This window comes from Oryx dammah, unplaced genomic scaffold (assembly GCF_014754425.2).
Source record: "Oryx dammah isolate SB20612 unplaced genomic scaffold, SCBI_Odam_1.1 HiC_scaffold_15, whole genome shotgun sequence".
NCBI lineage: Eukaryota > Metazoa > Chordata > Mammalia > Artiodactyla > Bovidae > Oryx > Oryx dammah.
In genome coordinates, this window is record NW_024070199.1 from 5,573,282 (window position 1) to 5,592,214 (window position 18,933).

Consider the following 18,933-nt stretch of genomic DNA (forward strand, 5'->3'; position numbering starts at 1 on the left):
TCTTATAGGAAGTTAATAGGGTTTTGGCTTTTCTCTTTGTCACCATAGGCCAGTGGGTCTTTGAATCCACGCTAATTTCAGAATGCATGAATTAAATAAATATACTTAGCCACTGTCAGAATCTTCTTATCCATATATTAACAATATATCCTCCACTTTTTGTGTTATTTTTTCTTAATTTGCTCTTGGTGTTTTGTACTTTTAGGTAAAAAAATGAACATTTCTCCTGTCTTATTGTTAGTCTTAAATTTACCTCTTCATTCATGCCACTGTTTCTTCTTTAACAGGTAGACCCCATTCTTTTGGTAGTTGTGTAAAAATTGTTAAAGTGTGTGTGCTTGAAGACGGTCACCCCAAGTCCGTACCTCATTAACCAGAACAAGGACTTGACCAGCTTACTTCTCTCTGTATAATTTCCTTTCTAAGGAGAAGGATGTCTTTGGGAACTATTCCTGGATTTTTGTGATGTAGTAAAGGGGGTGAGTAAAAAATGACTAGACAGGTGACAGAGAAGAATTTTCATGGGGAGGGATTGAGTTTCATTTTTAACACATGAGCAAGAGGAAGAAGAAGCAACAGGGAGTTGAGTGAAGAAAGGAAAGATAGGAGAGGCTGGGGGAAATGAAACAAGTACCTAGTATTCCTAACGGGAGAATGCAAGCTAGGGACTCTTGGGAGATAAACTTTGCCTTACAGTAGAGAATGAGATAGACAGTGTAAAAGAGCTTACGATGTCTGGGGACACTCAGAATGCACCTCGGTCTTCTTTACCTCATGGATTCATGGTTAGTTTTTGAGCAATTCTGTAAAATTAGAATAGCCTTATTAACTGTTGATGAATAGCTTGACAAAATGCACAAAGACCAGACCACCTGGATCCCAGTTATTATAAAGTCACTTTTTTCTTGACATTGATCACCTACTTTACTTTCTACGTATTTCTGTGTTAAATTATCATTGGACATAAAATAATAAATAACTTCAGAATTAGATGTTGATTCATTCAGAAACTTGAGTGTTTTCACGTGTTCAGTGAAATCATTATGGCTTTCAGGATGGATGGTAAAATATAAACGTTTTGTTCTAGTTACATGTTCATCACCAACTTTCTTGAAAAAGACAAATTTAATATATACTTTAAAATTAATCATTATCTTTTCTTAGCATATTACTGTTGAAATGAGTTACTATGTTTCATGATAAAGGACAAAACCACTCTATAAGAGTGTTCAGGGACTTCCCTGGTTATCTAATGGTTAAGACTTCATCTTCCAGTGCAGGGGTTGTGGGTTCAATCCCTGGTCAGGGAGCGGACCTAACCTAGCACATGCCTTGGGGCCAAAAGACGAATATAAAACAGAACAATATTGTAACAATTTCAATAAAGCCTTAAAAACTGGTCCACATGAAAAAAATCTTTAAAAAAAGTGTTCCGGCTACTCTCTATATTAGAGTGTTTAATTTCTATATCCTATACATTTTCCCTATCAATCTAATTATAATTTTCCGCATTTCCCACTGGCACGTGAACGCTTGATAGTTATGTGCATCTTAGGGACTACAGCATGGGGCATGGTGCAACTGGCTAGTATACCATGTGACCTGAAAGGCCACTTGTTTATTTCTCCCACCATCAGATTACTTGGTATTACTTGTCACAGGATGTATGTGTTTGAGGGCATATCTGACAGCATGTCTTCTTAACAATGAGCACCTGTATTGCAATGAAGGTTACATTAGTTACACTACCTCTGGAAAGGAAATGACTTGCTTTGACTTAACTGTACATACATCTATCTCACCCAGTAGTAGCCAAGAGCATGGCAGAGGCTCTAAGTACAAGGGACTTCCTTGGTGGCTCAGAAGTAAACAATCCACCTGCAATGCAGGTAATGCAGGAAATACTGGTTCCATCCCTGGATCAGGGAGATACCCCAGAGAAAGGAATGGCAACCCACTCCAGTATTCTTGCTTGGAGAATTCCATGGACAGAGCAGCCTGGAGGGCTACAGTCCCTGGAGCCGGAAAGAGTCAGACACAACTGAGCAACTAACACTGTGTACAAAGTGGAAGACTGTCAAGCCCACCTGGTGCAGTTGGGCTCACCAGAAACAGACTCGGAGAAGTAATTTGTGAAGTAACATGCTTATTAGGGATCTACACCTGTGAAAAGAAGAAGACGGCAATGAGATTGGGTGGAGAAAGAAACTGAACACCATGTAGTCTCTACAAACCCTCAGCCAGAGTGGTGGGAAGCTCTGCAGTGAATACTACCCATCAGCGTTGCCTATGTACAGCTCAGCCACCCCAGCCTTCTTCAGTCCCTGGCTCCGAGCTGTTTTGTAAAAAGCATTTCCTTTGTACCTGAAACTGACTCGGATGTAACTGATAGTTGGAGGCTACCAGCTGACTCTGTTTTTTTCTTTTTTTTTATTTTTTGCAGTGATAGGGAGAAGACTTTTTTTCCCCTCATTCCAGGGATATATTTGCATACTGTTTTGTTGTCATGCAAAATTTTGTCACATTTGTTCCTTTTTGCACGTTGGGGAGGATTGCAGATTCCTTATTTTCCACCAAAAGGACAATGAAGAATTTGAGTCACATTAAGTGTACAAAAAAATTGAAATTAGAATTGGAAAGATTATTTTTTCTCATCTTTGTTTACGAGTAAATATGTACATTGTCTCACGATTGGTTGTCCAGGGAACCCAAATTACTGTAGCTGTGTGCAGCATGTCATACAAGCCTGGTCTCAGAATTCCTTTGTTGATTGAATGAGAGAAAGAAAGTGTGGGTGAAAGGCTACGAAAGCTTGTGTTAATTAAGATATGTCCCCCACTGGTAGAAAATCATGATCAGACATTATCACATCATTAGTCAGCTCATCAAAATACCACTTTGCAGAAAATCCTCTAGTTCTTTTCAGTGGCTTTAATGAAATTGTTCTAAGAAGCCCTGTGAAGGAACTAAGCTCTAGTTTTTGGATAATTGCCATTTTCTTAAGAAATAGACTTTGGGCCTACTGAGAAAGCAGCTCAGCTGGTATGATATTTTGCTCCAAGGGAAGAAGTATTATTTTAAATTTTTTGCTATTTAAGCAAGGCAACATCAGTTTATTTTTGTCTTTTCCTTAGCATTAGATAAATGATGGAATACTGATTAAACAGTTGAAATCTAGGAGACTAAAGAAGCATCAGTGTAAGCATTAGAAACAATTTTTCATATACTTGGACTTTTCTGAGGACAACTATCATTTATTTTTATTCTCATAAAGAAAAATTGTCACCATACTTTTATGGGAAAAAGTTAATTATTCACATTTAGAATTTATACATATAGTGATAAAAATAAAAATTTTTAAAGAATAATTTTCAGGTCCTGTGGATATTTTCTATTTGTGTCTATGTGAAATTTTTTGACCTAATTACTCAAGGATCTGCATGTTCACTTGTTATTCCTTACATTTATGATGCTCAGATTAAAGGATGCTTCAGATATAGGAATATTAACTATAGACTTCATAATTTGGGTAGCTTTATAATTGATCTCTTATATGCTACTTTTGGTGGTTTTTTTTGTTTTTTTCATTCTATTAATATAATGTCATCTCCAGACATGTTCTTCCAGATTTATAATCAAATGAGCTTTGTGCTTATGTAAACAAGGATAATCTGTAGCTGTATTATATTATGCTTGTTTTGTATTAATTATGTTTTTTCTTTGCATTTAAATCAGCTGGGAAATCACTCAGTAAACTTTAACTTATATTAATTTTTAGCACCCAACAATATGTCATACTTAATATTGTTGTTTGATTGAACAGTTCTTCACTTGATGTGTAAAGTTCATGTCTGCTGTTGGGTTTTGGTTTTATTTTTCAAGACTTACTCTAGAATAGGCATACTTGGAGGGCAAAAAACACTGCAAATCATTCATTATGTGGGATGCTACATAAATTGGGTAGTAGTCTAAAAAGCGAGGGTCATGTCATCAGAAAAATTTAGTAGTCATTTCATTGAAATAAACACTGCTTTTGTTGATAAAGATGACAGCATATCAGTTAATGATAGAATTTGACTTTAAAAACTATAAACTCAAAGAGTAAGTGTACCTGAAGGAGAAAAATAAAGTATGCTTTCTTGGATCTATGGCCTATAGGGTTACAGCCGCTTCTGTTTGAATTTTCTTAGCTCCTCCCCCAGTGTATTATAAGAATTGTCAGAGCAATGGAAACAAAATGCAGAGTAGAAGCCCTATCTGATTCCATATATTTTAATCAATATGAGGATATAATCCACATCCTGCTTCTCAGCCATACTTGGTAACCACTGCTCATGATGTTTACAAATGTTTATTCATGGCTCACAAAGGTTTATCATCTTGTTGTTCTTCAGTAGCCTAGAAACATTGACTGTCCTCAATTGTCGATTTTAAGCACTTTGTTGAAATTACTCACCTTCAGTTAGTGATGGATTTACTGCAGTGTGGAGTTTCAGCTTTGTACTCTGTCTCAGCCTGATGATGTGACTGTCAAGGCTAGAGGACAGGTCCCCTGGCTTTTTATGGTTGATCTATGATGACCAATGGAGCTCTTCTAAAAAACATTATGATTAATCTGAACAAACAATTTCATGTATCCAGTAAAAACAGAAATTCAAAATAGCCTTCCAACTAATATATATCCAGCAACGTAATATATGTCAAGTAATGTTCTATATCCTGGTGGTACAATACCCATCTACTAGGAGGGGGGTGATCAGTCGCTCACTCGTGTCTGACTCTTTGCGACCCCATGGACTGCAGCAGGCCAGGCTTCCCTGTCTATCACCAACTCCTGGAGCTTGCTCAAACTCATGTCCATTGAGTCAGTCATGCAATCCAACCATCTCTTTCTTTGTCATCCCCTTCTCCTCCTGCCTTCAGTCTTTCCCAGCATCAGGGTCTTTTCCAATGAGTCAGTTCTTTGCATCAGGTGGCCAAAGCATTGGAGTTTCAGCTTCAGCATGAGTCCTTCCAATGAATATTCAGGACTGATTCCCTTTATGATTGACTGGTTTGATTTCCTTGCAGATCAAGGGACTCTCAAGAGTCTTCTCCAACACCACAGTTCAAAAGCATCAATTCTTAGGCACTCAGCTTTCTTTATGGTCCAACTCTCACATCCATACAGGACTACTGGAAAAATCATAGCTTTGACTGGACGAACATTTGTTGACAAAGAGATGTCTCTGCTTTTTAATATGCTGTCTAGGTTGGTCATAGCTTTTCTTCCAGAGCAAGTATCTTTTAATTTCAAGGGTGGATAGACAAATATACATACTAATAAAAATGTAATGTGATAGATTCCATGAGCATGTAAGCACAGAGTGTCCTATGAGTACCAAGTAGGGCCATCTATTCCAGATTTGGCAGAAAGAGAGAAAGAAAGAGGAGGGGTCAAGGAAGCCTTCCCTAGGTATGACTCTAGAGATAATTACCATCTAATCCTAGAAAGGTAGGATCAGCATTAAAGTGATAGGTTACTCTATCAATACAGATAGCTTTTTGTTGTAACTGTTTAAGATAGAACCAAGGAATCTTTTCTCTGCACTCTTTTATTTCCTTTTCTTTTCTGTTTCCTGTTGCACTTTCTCTCTACTTGTCTCTTTTTCTTCCTCTTTCTTTTCTTCCCTTTCTCCCTCTTTCCTTTATTATGAATTGATGAGCACAAAACTATATGAATCACATTCTTGGTTCATAACCCAAAGTCATCATTGGATAATTCCTGGCTCTCATTCATTCATTCACTGATTTATGATGCTATAACAAATACATATGGCATTATTAACAATTGCATATACTTCTCTTTTTGCTTTCTCCTATTTCTTCCCCTTACTCCTCCTAAAATGTAATCATTATCCCAAATTGGGTATATTATACCTTTTTGCCCAGATTTGCCATTTTTGCTCTGTTAGGTAACATACCCAAACAACACATTGCTTAGTTATTTTTAACTCAAAAAATAATATTCTTCTATGTGTAATCTGCTGATATTATTTTTCACTCAAGATCCTACTAATATGATTTACTGTGTTTTTATTTGTAACTGAATTCATTGTCTTACTTCAAAGAATATTCCATTCTGTGAATATGCTACAAATTATCCTTTCTCCTGTTCATAGACAATTGAGTTGTTTCCATTTATGGTGTTCTGAACAGAGCTACTGAGAATGTTCTTTTTCTTGCTGTCTGAGACATAGTTGAAAGTTTCTGCAGAATATATACCAGGCTAATAGGTTATGCAAAATTTAAGCTTAAAAGATAATATCAATTTGTTTTCCAAAACTATTGCATCACCTTGCATTTCTACCCAAAATATATAAGAGCTTATGTTGATACAGTCCTAACATTTTGTCCATGAGATTAATTCCTATCAGTTGAATGCCACATAATGTGAATGCTGTCGTACAGTGTGTGGTTTAATTCTCATATCCCAGGTTACTAATGAATTTGTACATCTCTTTGTATATTTATTGGTCATATATGTTTCCTCTAACCTTTCAATTATAAAATTTTAGTATTAGTTTATACTAATGGATACTTGCTATATTTATTTGCACAGTTGTTATGTCATTAAAGTGAAATAAAGACCTATTTTAGTACATTAAGTGGTAAGTAAATTTCTAGTGTAAGAAATGAAATCAGAATGGCAAATTTAAAGAATAGGAAGTAATTTTATTTTGAAATTATTTTATGACTTTTTTCATAACTTGATGTTTATTTTTCTTTTGACAGAACGATTTCGAGACTTACTACTTCCTCCATCTAGTCAAGACTCCGAGATTCTGCCCTTCATTCAATCTAGAAATTATCCCAAGTAAGCAATAAGACCTCCCTAGATATTGTGAGGGGAATCGGTATGATGATAAGCAAACTTTGGGAGGGCAAAACCAAAGTTTCCATTTTTAGGATTTCTGAAAAAGTCTGAATAACCTAACCTAACTAACTCGGGCATCCTCCAGCACTGTAACGTCTCAGATTCTTCACAGGGGGGTCAGAGAAACAAGCTTGCTGCACATGTGTCCCAGCTGTGGTTGGGAGCTGTTGCCAAGTGCAAGCCACAAGGTATCTGCATCAGTGTCTGGCTGTTTCTTTTTGCTTGATGCTGTATCAGCAGAGTCAGATAGTTTGTGAACGATCCCTCATCTGGTTTCTGCATCAACAGAGTCAGGTACTTTGTGGATAGTCCCTCATCAGTTTCCTGTTTTCTATCCATTAATGTAATGATTTATTTATATTTAATAAGTGGTTTTTAAAATGAAACATACTAAATATGATTTCAAAAATTTTCATATATTCTTTGCCATCTTGGTAATTCTTTCTTAAATGAGCCAGACTTTTTCTTAATATGCCTCATCTTCCCAGAGAAGTACCAGGTTTTTATTTTGTATCCTCCCTAAAGGCTGATGTGTGCTGGCATCTTGATCCTTCTTGCAGAAGCTTGAAGTACCCTCTACTTTTTGAATAATCAGACTTTCTTTACTAGCTAGTATGCAACAGGCTAAGAATCAATAAACTATTATCTGAACTAAAAAAAAAAAAAGTCACCATGTTAAAGAATTAGAGCTTTGTTTACACATATTTAATCAAAAGTTGGACACGACTGAACAACTTTGCTTTCATTTTCACTTTCATGCATTGGAGAAGGAAATGGCAACCCACTCCAGTGTTCTTGCCTTGAGAATCCCAGGGAAGGGGGAGCCTGGTGGGCTGCCGTCTATGGGGTTGCAGAGAGTCAGACACGACTGAAGTGACTTAGCAACAGCAGCAGCAGCAGCAGCATGATGATGCTAAGTGATTCATTCTTTGATCAGCTTAGCAGTTTATTCAAGAATTTACTGAACTTTACCTTTAGGATAATTTTTCCCCGTTTACTTAGATATGATAATATTTACTTAATTCTGATCACAAATAAATGTAGAATCTGAATTATCACTTCATTGTTTCAAATATTAATTCAGGTTTAATCTCTAGGAATAATCTTCCAATCTCCTCCCAGTGCGCACAGGGACATACATGGGCCTGGACAAACCTTGCATGGGCACATTGCTCTTCATGTTCATGTTGGCAGGGAGCCTGGAGGTACCCAAGAGGTCCATGCATGTCCATCCGTATTTTTGCCCACAGCTACTATTTACAAAGACCAATGATGCTTGTTTTGCTGCCTCTTAGGCTTACTGTCTGCCTGATGCCATTGTTTAAAGAGGGGGCTCACAGTGTGTTCTCAGCTGGTAACCTATCTGCAGCTGTTTCCCTAGGTGTCCTCAGCTATATCATTTTACATGTATCTTGTTTGTTCATAGATTAGTTTTCTGACAGTGATGTGATCCAGTCTACTGTTTAACAGACATCATGAGACAGCCCTTTATCAGTGTCTAACCCTTGGAATAGATATTCTTTTTGATATCTGTAGATTAAAAGAATAAAAATCATCCACCTGTGTGAAAAGAGGAAGATAAACATATTTACCATTCAAGCATGGTACAAAGATCAAATGAAGTAATGAAAAAATATTTTGAACTGAGCTTGACACATAGTAAATACTGAATTTTAGCTGCAGTTGTTTAAAATTGCATATAAAATTACCTAGATTTATATGTTTTCAAATACTATAGGAAATAGATTGTTCATTTGTCTTGCAGTATAGCTTTGACATCAAGATGCTTTCATGAACCCACCCTTGTTAATATTTAGAGAAGTACAATTTGTTCAGGATTTCTAAAGTACTGCTAGATGCTGATGAGTTCAGTAGTTCAGACAGGTCTGACTCTTTGCGACCTAATGGACTACAGCATGGCAGGCTTCCTGTCCATCACCAACTCTCGGGTCCTATTCAAACTCATGTCCTATGAGTCAGTGATTGAACCAACCATCTCATCCTCTGTTGTCCCCTTCTCTTCCCGCCTTCAATCTTTCCCAACGTCAGAGTCCTTTTCCATGAGTCACTTCTTTGCATCAGTTCAGTTCAGTTCAGTTCAGTTCAGTCACTCAGTCATGTCTGACTCTTTGTGACCCCATGAATCGCAGCACGCCAGGCCTCCCTGTCCACCACCAACTCCCGGAGTTCACTCAGATTCATGTTCATCGAGTCAGTGATGCCATCCAGCCATCTCATCCTCTGTCATCCCCTTCTCCTTCTGCCCCCAATCCCTCTCAGCATCAGAGTCTTTTCCAGTGAGTCAACTCTTCGCATGAGGTGGCCAAAGTACTGGAGCTTCAGCTTTAGCATCATTCCTTCCAAAGAAATCCCCGGGCTGATCTCCTTCAGAATGGACTGGTTGGATCTCCTTGCAGTCCAAGGGACTCTCAAGAGTCTTCTCCAACACCACAGTTCAAAAGCATCGAATCTTCAGCGCTCAGCTTTCTTCACAGTCCAACTCTCATATCCATACATGACTACTGGAAAAACCATAGCCTTGACTAGACAGACTTTAGCCAGCAAAGTAATGTCTCTGCTTTTGAATATACTATCTAGGTTGGTCATAACTTTTCTTCCAAGGAGTAAGTGTCTTTTAATTCCATGGCTGCAGTCACCATCTGCAGTGATTTGGGAGCCCCAAAAAATAAAGTCTGACACTGTTTCCACTGTTTCCCCATCTATTTCCCATGAAGTGATGGGACCGGATGCCATGATCTTCATTTTCTGAATGTTGAGCTTTAAGCCAATTTTTTCACTCTCCTCTTTCACTTTCATCAAGAGGCTGTTTAGTTCTTGTTTGCTTTCTGCCATAAGGGTGGTGTCATCTGCATATCTGAGGTTATTGATATTTCTCCCAGCAATCTTGATTCCAGCTTGTGCTTCATCCAGCCCAGCGCTTCTCATGAGGTACTCTGCATATAAGTTAAATAAGCAGGGTGACAATATACAGCCCTGACATACTCCTTTCCAGAATTGGAACCAATCTGTTGTTCCATGTCCAGTTCTAACTGTTGCTTCTTCACCTGCATACAGATTTCTCAGGAGGCAGGTCAGGTGGTCTGGTATTCCCATCTCTTTCAGAATTTTCCACAGTTTATTGTGATCCACACAGTCAAAGGCTTTGGAGTAGTTAATAAAGCAGAAATAGATGTTTTTCTGGAACTCTCTTGCTTTTTCTGTGATCCAGTGGATGTTGGCCATTTGATCTCTGGTTCCTCTCCCTTTTCTAAATCAAGCTAGAACATCTGGAAGTTCACGGTTCACGTATTGTTGAAGCCTGGTTTGGAAAATTTTGAGAATTACTTTACTAGCATGTGAGACATATGCAATTATACAGTGGTTTGAGCATTCTTTGGCATTGCCTTTGTTTGGGATTGGAATGAAAATTGACCTTTTCCAGTCCTGTGGCCACTCCTGATTTTTCCAGATTTCCTGGCATATTGAGTGCAGCACTTTCACAGTATCATCTTTTAGGATTTGAAGTAGCTCCACTGGAATTCCATCACCTCCACTGGCTTTGTGAAGTAGCCATTATAGTCAACAAAAGAGTCCAAAATGCAGTACTTGGATGCAATCTCAAAAATGACAGGATGATCTCTGTTCATTTCCAAGGCAAACCAGGCAATATCACAATGAAAGTGAAAGTGAAATTCACTCACTTGTGTTCAACTCTTTGCGACCCAATGGACTGTACAACCCATGAAATTCTCTAGGCCACGATACTGGAGTGGTACCCTTTCCCTTCTCCTGGGGATCTTCCCAACAATATCACAGTAATGCAAGTCTATGCCCCAACAGTAATGCTGAAGAAGTTGAAGTTGAACGGTTCTATGAAGACCTGCAAGACCTTCTAGAATTAACACCCAAAAAAGATGTCCTTTTCATTGTAGGGGACTGGAATGCAAAAGTAGGAAGTCAAGAGATACCTGGAATAAGAGGCAAATTTGTCCTTGGAATACAAAACGAAGCAGGTCAAAGGCTAACAGAGTTTTGCCAAGAGAATGCACTGGTTATAGCAACCACTCTCTTCCAACAATACAAGAGAAGACTCTTCATATGGACATCACCAGATGGTCAACACCGAAATCAGATTGATTATATTCTTTGCAGCTAAAGATGGAGAAGCTCTATACAGTCAGAAAAAGCAAGACTGGGAGCTGACTGTGGCTCAAATCATGAATTCCTTATTGCCAATTTCAGACTTAAATTGAAGAAAGTAGGGAAAACCAGTAGACCATTCAGGTATAACCTAAATCAAATCCCTTCCTATTATACAGTGGAAGTGACAAACAGATTTAAGGGATTAGATTTGATAGACAGAGTGCCTGAAGAACTATGGGTGGAATTTCGTGACATTGTACAGAAGTCAAGCATCAAGGCCATCCCTAAGAAAATGAAATGGAAAAAGGCAAAATGGTTGTCTGAGAAGGTCCTACAAATAGCAGAGAAAAGAAGAGAAGCAAAAGACAAAGGAGAAAAGGAAAGATATATCTATTTGAATGCAGAGTTCCAAAGAATAACAAGGAGAGATAAGAAAGACTTCCTCATTGATCCGTGCAAAGAAATAGAGGAAAACAATAGAATGGGAAAGACTAGAGATCTCTTCAAGAAAATTAGAGATCCCAAGGGAACATTTCATACAAAGATGGACACAATAAAGGACAGAAACGGTATGGATCTAATAAAAGCAGGAGATATTAAGAAGAGGTGGCAAGAATATACAGAAAAACTATACAAAAAAAATCTTCATGACCCAGATTACCACGATGGTGTGATTATTCACATACAGCCAGACATCCTGGAATGTTAAGTCAAGTGGGCTTTAGGAAGCATCTCTACAAACAAGCTAGTGGAGGTAATGGAATTCCAGTTGAGATACTGCTTAGCTGAACCCTTAACGTCTTTATGAGCTTCTGTTTTCTAAACTATCAATGAAAACATGCTAATTAAAGGTTTCTGTGCCTGAATAATAATTAAATAAAAATTATGTATTAAATATAATTAATTTATTTTAAGTTACAGAATATTAAGCATTTTCATCTTCCCATAGCCGATTAGATTTAATGTCTCCTTTGGCCGAATTCTAGCAGGTGCTGAAGGACACAGAAGGAACAATATGATTCAGTTTGTGCTGTCCTAGGGAGTGTAGAGTTGGTCCAGATAAGGGCATAGGAACGAAAACTCTGGACATGTGAACAACACCCATGTAAAGAAGGTTGGGGTGTGGACTTCCCTGGTGGTCCAGTGGTTAAGAATTCACCTTCCAACACAGGGGGTGCAGGTTTGACCCCTGGTTGGGGAACTAAGAACCTACATGCCTCGTGGCCAAAAAACCAAAATGTAAAGCAGAAGCAAAAAGTAAGAAGGATGTTGGGGTAGAAGATGAGGCAGTTGTGGGAAGAGCCAGTTAGTAAATACAAGTGGGCAGGGAATCTGTGTATGTCTCAGTTCAGTTCAGTTGCTCAGTCATGTCCGACTCTTTGCGACCCCATGAATCACAGCACGCCAGGCCTCCCTGTCCATCACCAATTCCCGGAGCTCACTCAGACTCATGTCCATCGAATGCATGATGCCATCCAGCCATCTCATCCTCTGTTGTCCCCTTTTCCTCCTGCCCCCAATCCCTTCCAGCATCAGCATCTTTTCCAATGAGTCAACTCTTCGCATGAGGTGGCCAAAGTACTGGAGTTTCAGCTTCAGCATCATTCCTTCCGAAGAAATCCCAGGACTGATCTTCTTTAGAATGGACTGGTTGGATCTCCTTGCAGTCCAAGGGACTCTCAAGAGTCTTCTCCAACACCACATTTCAAAAACATCAATTCTCCGGTGCTCAGCTTTCTTCACAGTCCAATTCTCACATCCATACATGACCACTGGAAAAACCATAGCCTTGACTAGACGGACTTTTGTTGACAAAGTAATGTCTCTGCTTTTTGGTCATAGCTTTTCTTCCAAGGAGTAAGCGTCTTTTAATTTCATGGCTGCAATCACCATCTGCAGTGATTTGGGAGCCCAAAAAATAAAGTCTGACACTGTTTCCCCATCTATTTCCCATGAAATGATGGGACCGAATGCCATGATCTCAGTTGTCTGAATGTTGAGCTTTAAGCCAACTTTTTCACTCTCCTCTTTCACTTTCATCAAGAGGTGTTTTAGTTCCTCTTCGCTTTCTGCCATAACGGTGGTATCATCTGCATATCTGAGGTATTGATATTTCTAATTTAAACTAATTTTGCATTATTCATGGTTTTTAATACTGTCATTTGTTCTCTCATTTATGCTCACTCTCAAATATACTCTCATTATTCATTATTGAAGATAACTAAAATCAAGGAGTTTTTAATTTTGTGTCAAAAAAAAATTTCTCGAATGCTGAAAGTTTAATCAAACCATTAGTATTTCTTGCTTTTATTCGCAGTGAAGTATACCTATTTACAGTACGGTTTTTTTTTATTGTTTTACTGACTCATTGAACATAGACTCTATTAATGAGAGGTACATTTTAAGAGCTAAAATATGGGTTAAGAAGTGACCTGCTTGCCTTATATTATGTGGTGTCACAGAAAGATATTTACAGAGGATAATGTAGCTGACTACTTAGAGTGAGACTCACTTTGCATTGGTTAATATTGACTGATAAAGGGCCTGTGTAGTTTGGATTGGGGGGATGGGTCTCTAGTGAGTATCAGTTCAGTTCAGTTGCTCAGTCGTGTCCGACTCTTTGCGACCCCATGAATCACAGCACACCAGGCCTCCCCGTCCATCACCATCTCCCGGAGTTCACTCAAACTCACGTCCATTGAGTCGGTGATGCCATGCAGCCATCTCATCCTCTGTCATCCTCTTTTCCTCCTGCCCCATATCCCTCCCAGCATCGGTCTTTTCCAATGAGTCAACTCTTTGCATGAATATAGTGGCCCTGTAATTTAAACATCTTATCAAGAGACACCTAATGAATAATAAAACATGGAAAGGGGTGTCCTTTATTTAGGAGAAAAAATCATGGCGAGAACTAACTAGTTCTTGAAATGTGTGTGTACATGTGTTTTCTAAGGGAAAGTCACTTTAAAAAAACACACACACACATTACCTACGATGATGCTGGAGACCATTGTTCTAAAATATAACTGCTAATTAATCACATTCTTACATTCATGAACTTGAATTTGACCCATTGCCAAAGCTAGACACATCCATTCTCTTCAGAATGTCAGGGAAGACATTGCACCATGAAAATTCTCAGAGCAGGATAGACGTGTCAGACATAGATGAGTGACAAGAAGGAAATGAATGCATACTTAATACAAAATAAATGTTGATTCATAGCTTAGAGGAAAGAAACGAAGATAATGAAGCTTAAGTTTGGTTGCTCATTTCTTAGCTGGCATCACTGTTATTAACGTTAAGGATCTAGGTTTATAATGTATTTAGAATAGAGGGTTGCTATAAATATTCTTATCCTTGCAAATGCAGCTGGGCATGTAGAATGGTTGAGGACATTAGGCAGAATTTTATTTGTAAATGACCTGCAGCCATTTTGACAATTAGACTAGCAAAACATATTTCAATGGCTCTGAAAGTTTAATCATAATATATATAAAAATATGGTGAAAAATAGGAATTAAATGTTGCATATCTCTATTTGGTTCTCATAAATATAAAATTCTCTGGGTTGCATAATGTCATAAGTGCTTAGAGAGGGGAATATTATTTACAGCAAAATTCAAAGCTCTTTCTTTTTGGCATGGTTTGCCACCAAAGGACAACTTGGATTATTTGGACAATGAAAGCAATCTCCTAACCCAATGTCATTTCCAATGGGCTGCTTATAAATGGTTTAAATGGTGATATTGAGTAATATAGCTAAATTGCAGAGCTTCAGATGACCTTTCTGGCTGTCATCTATTCTCCAAGTTGCCTTCCTTTTTCTTCCCAAAGAAAGTTTTGAGTTCCTTTCTTCCAGAGACCCTCTCTCCCTCTTTAGTAATTTTTGTTCAGTCTGCACATCTGTAGTATTTTTGTCACCTGAACTCAGTTATGCTCATTCATAATAAAAATAACATTTAATGCTTTCTACTTGCCAGGATTGTGTTATGAGCTTTATATGCCTTATTTCATTTAATCTTTACCATCTCCCTATGAGGTAAGTAGGATCATTTCCCCAATTATACAGATTTTACAGCTTAAGGGACTAAAATTTATAGGGGTTAAGTGATTTACCCCTTAGTCACAAAGCAAAGCTGGATCTCAAACCCCGGTCTGTCTTCCCCCCAAATTATAACCAACTGTGTTATACTGCCTCTCATTTATTCAGCAGTTCATGTCTCCATTCTTCAAATATTTATTGAAAAATTACATGCATCAGAAGCACTCAGAATTACTGAAAACACAAAAGTGATTAGGACGTAGCAAATAGTTTTGAGGAACCTGGAGTCCAGTGGGAGAAAAGCAGAATCAGAGTTTAAAGGAGAAATTAATGATAGCAATATGATAAGTCCTATAAATGATAGAGAAGTACATCAAATTCAATGAGAGAAGAGAAAATAAAGTACTTTCCTGTCTAGATAATTCATGTAAAGTTTAATTTTCCCTTTAAGTGAAATCTCGACAAGTGCTATGGAACCAGATGAAGAGGCTTTTTGGCTTGAACAAAGAGCCTAACAGCATATGGAACCATGAAAGTGGGTGGTTCATTGAGAGATGATATTTCAAGTTCAGTAGGGAGGTGATAAAGGATCAGCGCTGTCATATAGTAATGGAGAAAAGCCGATAGATGTCTGAGAATTGAGCAGGCACGGTCAGCAGACTAGGATACAAAGAAGAGGTGGGAAGAGATGGAAAGGGTGAGGGAAGAAGGACTTCAGGGAAGGAATTCAAGCTTTTTCTCTTGCACCACGTCCTGTCTTACTGTCCCCTTGACTAATGACAAGTGGCAGGTCTCTCTGAGCATGACTTTTCCCCTCTCTTTCTCATACAATACTGTCACTGTAGGAAAAACTCTGCTTCTTCTTTACTCTCACACACACAATACTTCTGACACCAGATGTGTGGGACTTTTTCCCATAGCAACCAGTTCTTCCATATCAGCCTGGTGCCTGGCAATTCAATTCATTTCTGACACTAACCAGAGTTGGTTGCAGAGCCCGCAGATTAAGGGCTCAGTCCAGTAAGATTGCTCATCCCCATTTCAAATGCCAGTCACAAGTAATAAATCCCCAGGTTACTCACATCTTCTGCCCAAATTAGCTGTAAATCGGGGTTCCCATGACCCCCTTCTTGGGGGTCCTTTGCTCACAGAACTCAGGGAAAGATGTATGGATTTATTGTGCAATAAAGGATATGGAAAAGAGGTGAAAAAGCCACATGGAGATACGCAGCGAGTGGGTGAGGTCTGGGAGCATCCGAGTATAGAGATTCTGCTCCCATAGAGTTGGGATGCATGCCCCCTTGGCATGGAGATGTGTTCACCAAGCTGGGCACTCTCTAAAGCCCTCTTTGTAAAGGTGTTGTCACAGAGGCACGATCAGCTAGTAACTTCATGCCCAGCTCCTCTCCCCTCTCAGAGAATAGCAGGGTGGAGCTGAAAGTTTTAAGTTTCTAATCCTGGCCTGGCGTTTCTGGTAACCAGCCACATTCTGGAGCCTACCAAGAGTTGTCTCCTTGGAGACAACTAGACATTGTTGTCTAGAGATTGTCCCAGAGACATTCCTAGAAGCAGGAAATAGAGCCAGGACATAGGAACTCTGTGTCAGATGCACCTATCATTGAGGAAATTACAAAGGTCTTAGGAGCCCTGTGTCAGGAATTAGAGTTAAAGACAAGGTTCTAGGATAAAAGATTCTCCTGGTACCCAGAAGTACAAGAGTTTTAGGAGCTCTGTGTCAGGAACCAGGGTTAGATGTGTAGTTGCTTATTAATATATAGATAGATTTATATGGAGGTATTGATATAGATACTTAAGTACTTCCTTCTAATGTTGCTTTGAGGAGTACACAGCACCTAGTGTAATTCTGCTTTGTAAAATTTTGTTCAATAAAATGACATAAAATACCTGACCTTTTGCAAATGTGAATTCCCATCACTATCCTCATTCCCAGCTCTATTCTACCTTTTAGGGAAGAGGTTCTACCCCATGGTCTGCTTTATTGTCTTCATTCCAGTATATGTCCTGCTAGAACTGACATGCTTTGCCCAACAATGTTGGTTCTGGGTGATGAGAACTGTTTATAAAGTGATTAAAAAGGAAGACCACATCACATTTATTCATAATATTCTTCACAATATCCATAATATTAAAGGATTATTGTCTTTCATTTTCTCATCCTTAAGCTTAGTTTTTTTCTTTTATATAGAAATGATATTCCAACACCTGACTGGCAGGAGATGTAAAAAAAAAAAAAAAGTGATATTCTAGCTAGAATGTTCAGTTCAGTTCAGTTCAGTCGCTCAGTCATGTCCGACTCTGCAACCCCATGAATTGCAGCACGCCAGGCCTCCCTGTCCACCAACTCTTGGAGTTTACTCAAACTCATGTCCATTGAGTTGGTGATGCCATCCAGCCATCTCATCCTCTGTCGTCCCCTTCTCCTGCCACCAATCCCTCCCAGCATCAGCGTCTTTTCCAATGAGTCAACTCTTCGCATGAGGTGGCCAAAATATTGGAGTTTCAGCTTTAGCATGAGTCCTTCCAATGAACACCCAGGACTGATCTCCTTTAGAATAGAATAGTTGGATCTCCTTGCAGTCCAAGGGACTCTCAAGAGTCTTCTCCAACACCACAGTTCCAAAGCATCAATTCTTCGGTGCTCAGCTTTCTTCATGGTCCAACTCTCACATCCATACATGACCACTGGGAAACCCATAGCCCTGACTAGACAGACCTTTGTTGGCAAAGTAATATCTCTGCTTTTGAATATGCTATCTAGGTTGGTCATAATTTTTCTTCCAAGGAGTAAGCGTCTTTTAATTTCATGGCTGCAATCACCATCTGCAGTGATTTTGGAGCCCCAAAAAATAAAGTCTGACACTGTATCCACTGTTTCCCCAATTATTTCCCATGAAGTGATGGGACCAGATGCCATGATCTTTGTTTTCTGAATGTTGAGCTTTAAGCCAACTTTTTCACTATCCTCTTTCACTTTCATCAAGAGACTTTTTAGTTCCTCTTCACTTTCTGCCATAAGGGTGGTGTCATCTGCGTATCTGAAGTTATTGATATTTTTAGAATGCAGCAATAAGGATTCTTAATTCTTGAATATTTTCAAATCTAGGTAAGCACATTGTTGGACATAAGCTATCTCTAGATAGTAGATCCCAGTCCCTGGGCAAGGATTCACAAGTAAAAACGCTGCCATCAAGAGTGCAAAAACACGTGGATCTCAAAAGAAAAGAAAAAAATCCACAAGAAGTGAGGCACTGCTGCAATTGTAAAGATTCCACTCAGACATTTGATAAGTCAAGGAACTCTATTCATGCAAGACGAATGGACAGAGAATAAGGATGCCTCAGTGTTGAGTGAGAGGAACTCATTCTAGACTACAGTCAGAACTGGTTCAAGGACAGAGCCAAGATGAGCTGTCGCTGGGAGGTCAGGCAGCTGAAATCTTGGAACAGGCTGAGGAAGGAAGCACTTTCTGGGAGATGAAGCACCCTGGAGTCTCCTTCTTGTGTCTGTGAGAGTTCTTTGCTTTCTTTGTTCTGCCTCATTCTGCGTTCTCAGCTGTCAGGCGTCTCCTCAGGCTTCAGTTGTTTTCAGGTTTTTGTTTGTTTTTAATCATTTGTGCGTTTGTTTGTTTGTGGTTGTGCTGGGCCTTCGTGGCTGCTCTGGCTTTTCTCCAGTTGTAGGAGCGGCAGTTGTGCTCCAGCTGCGGTGTGCTGGCTCCTCCCGGTGACGCTGTCTCATTGCCAAGCAGGGGCCCTGGAGCCCAGGCTCCGTAGCTGCGGTGCTCTGGCTCAGGGCCTGGTTGCTCCGTAGC

General features: G+C 39.1%; 1 protein-coding gene across 2 annotated transcripts in view; it reads left to right on the forward strand.

The window, feature by feature from the left end:
- Window positions 1–18,933, forward strand: part of NOX4 (NADPH oxidase 4) — a 180,071-nt gene that overhangs the window by 118,672 nt on the left and 42,466 nt on the right. For both annotated transcript variants that reach the window (XM_040256520.1, XM_040256521.1), the window contains one exon: window positions 6,775–6,856. In XM_040256520.1, coding sequence (XP_040112454.1) covers window positions 6,775–6,856 — 82 coding nt within the window. The remainder of the gene's footprint in view (window positions 1–6,774; window positions 6,857–18,933) is intronic.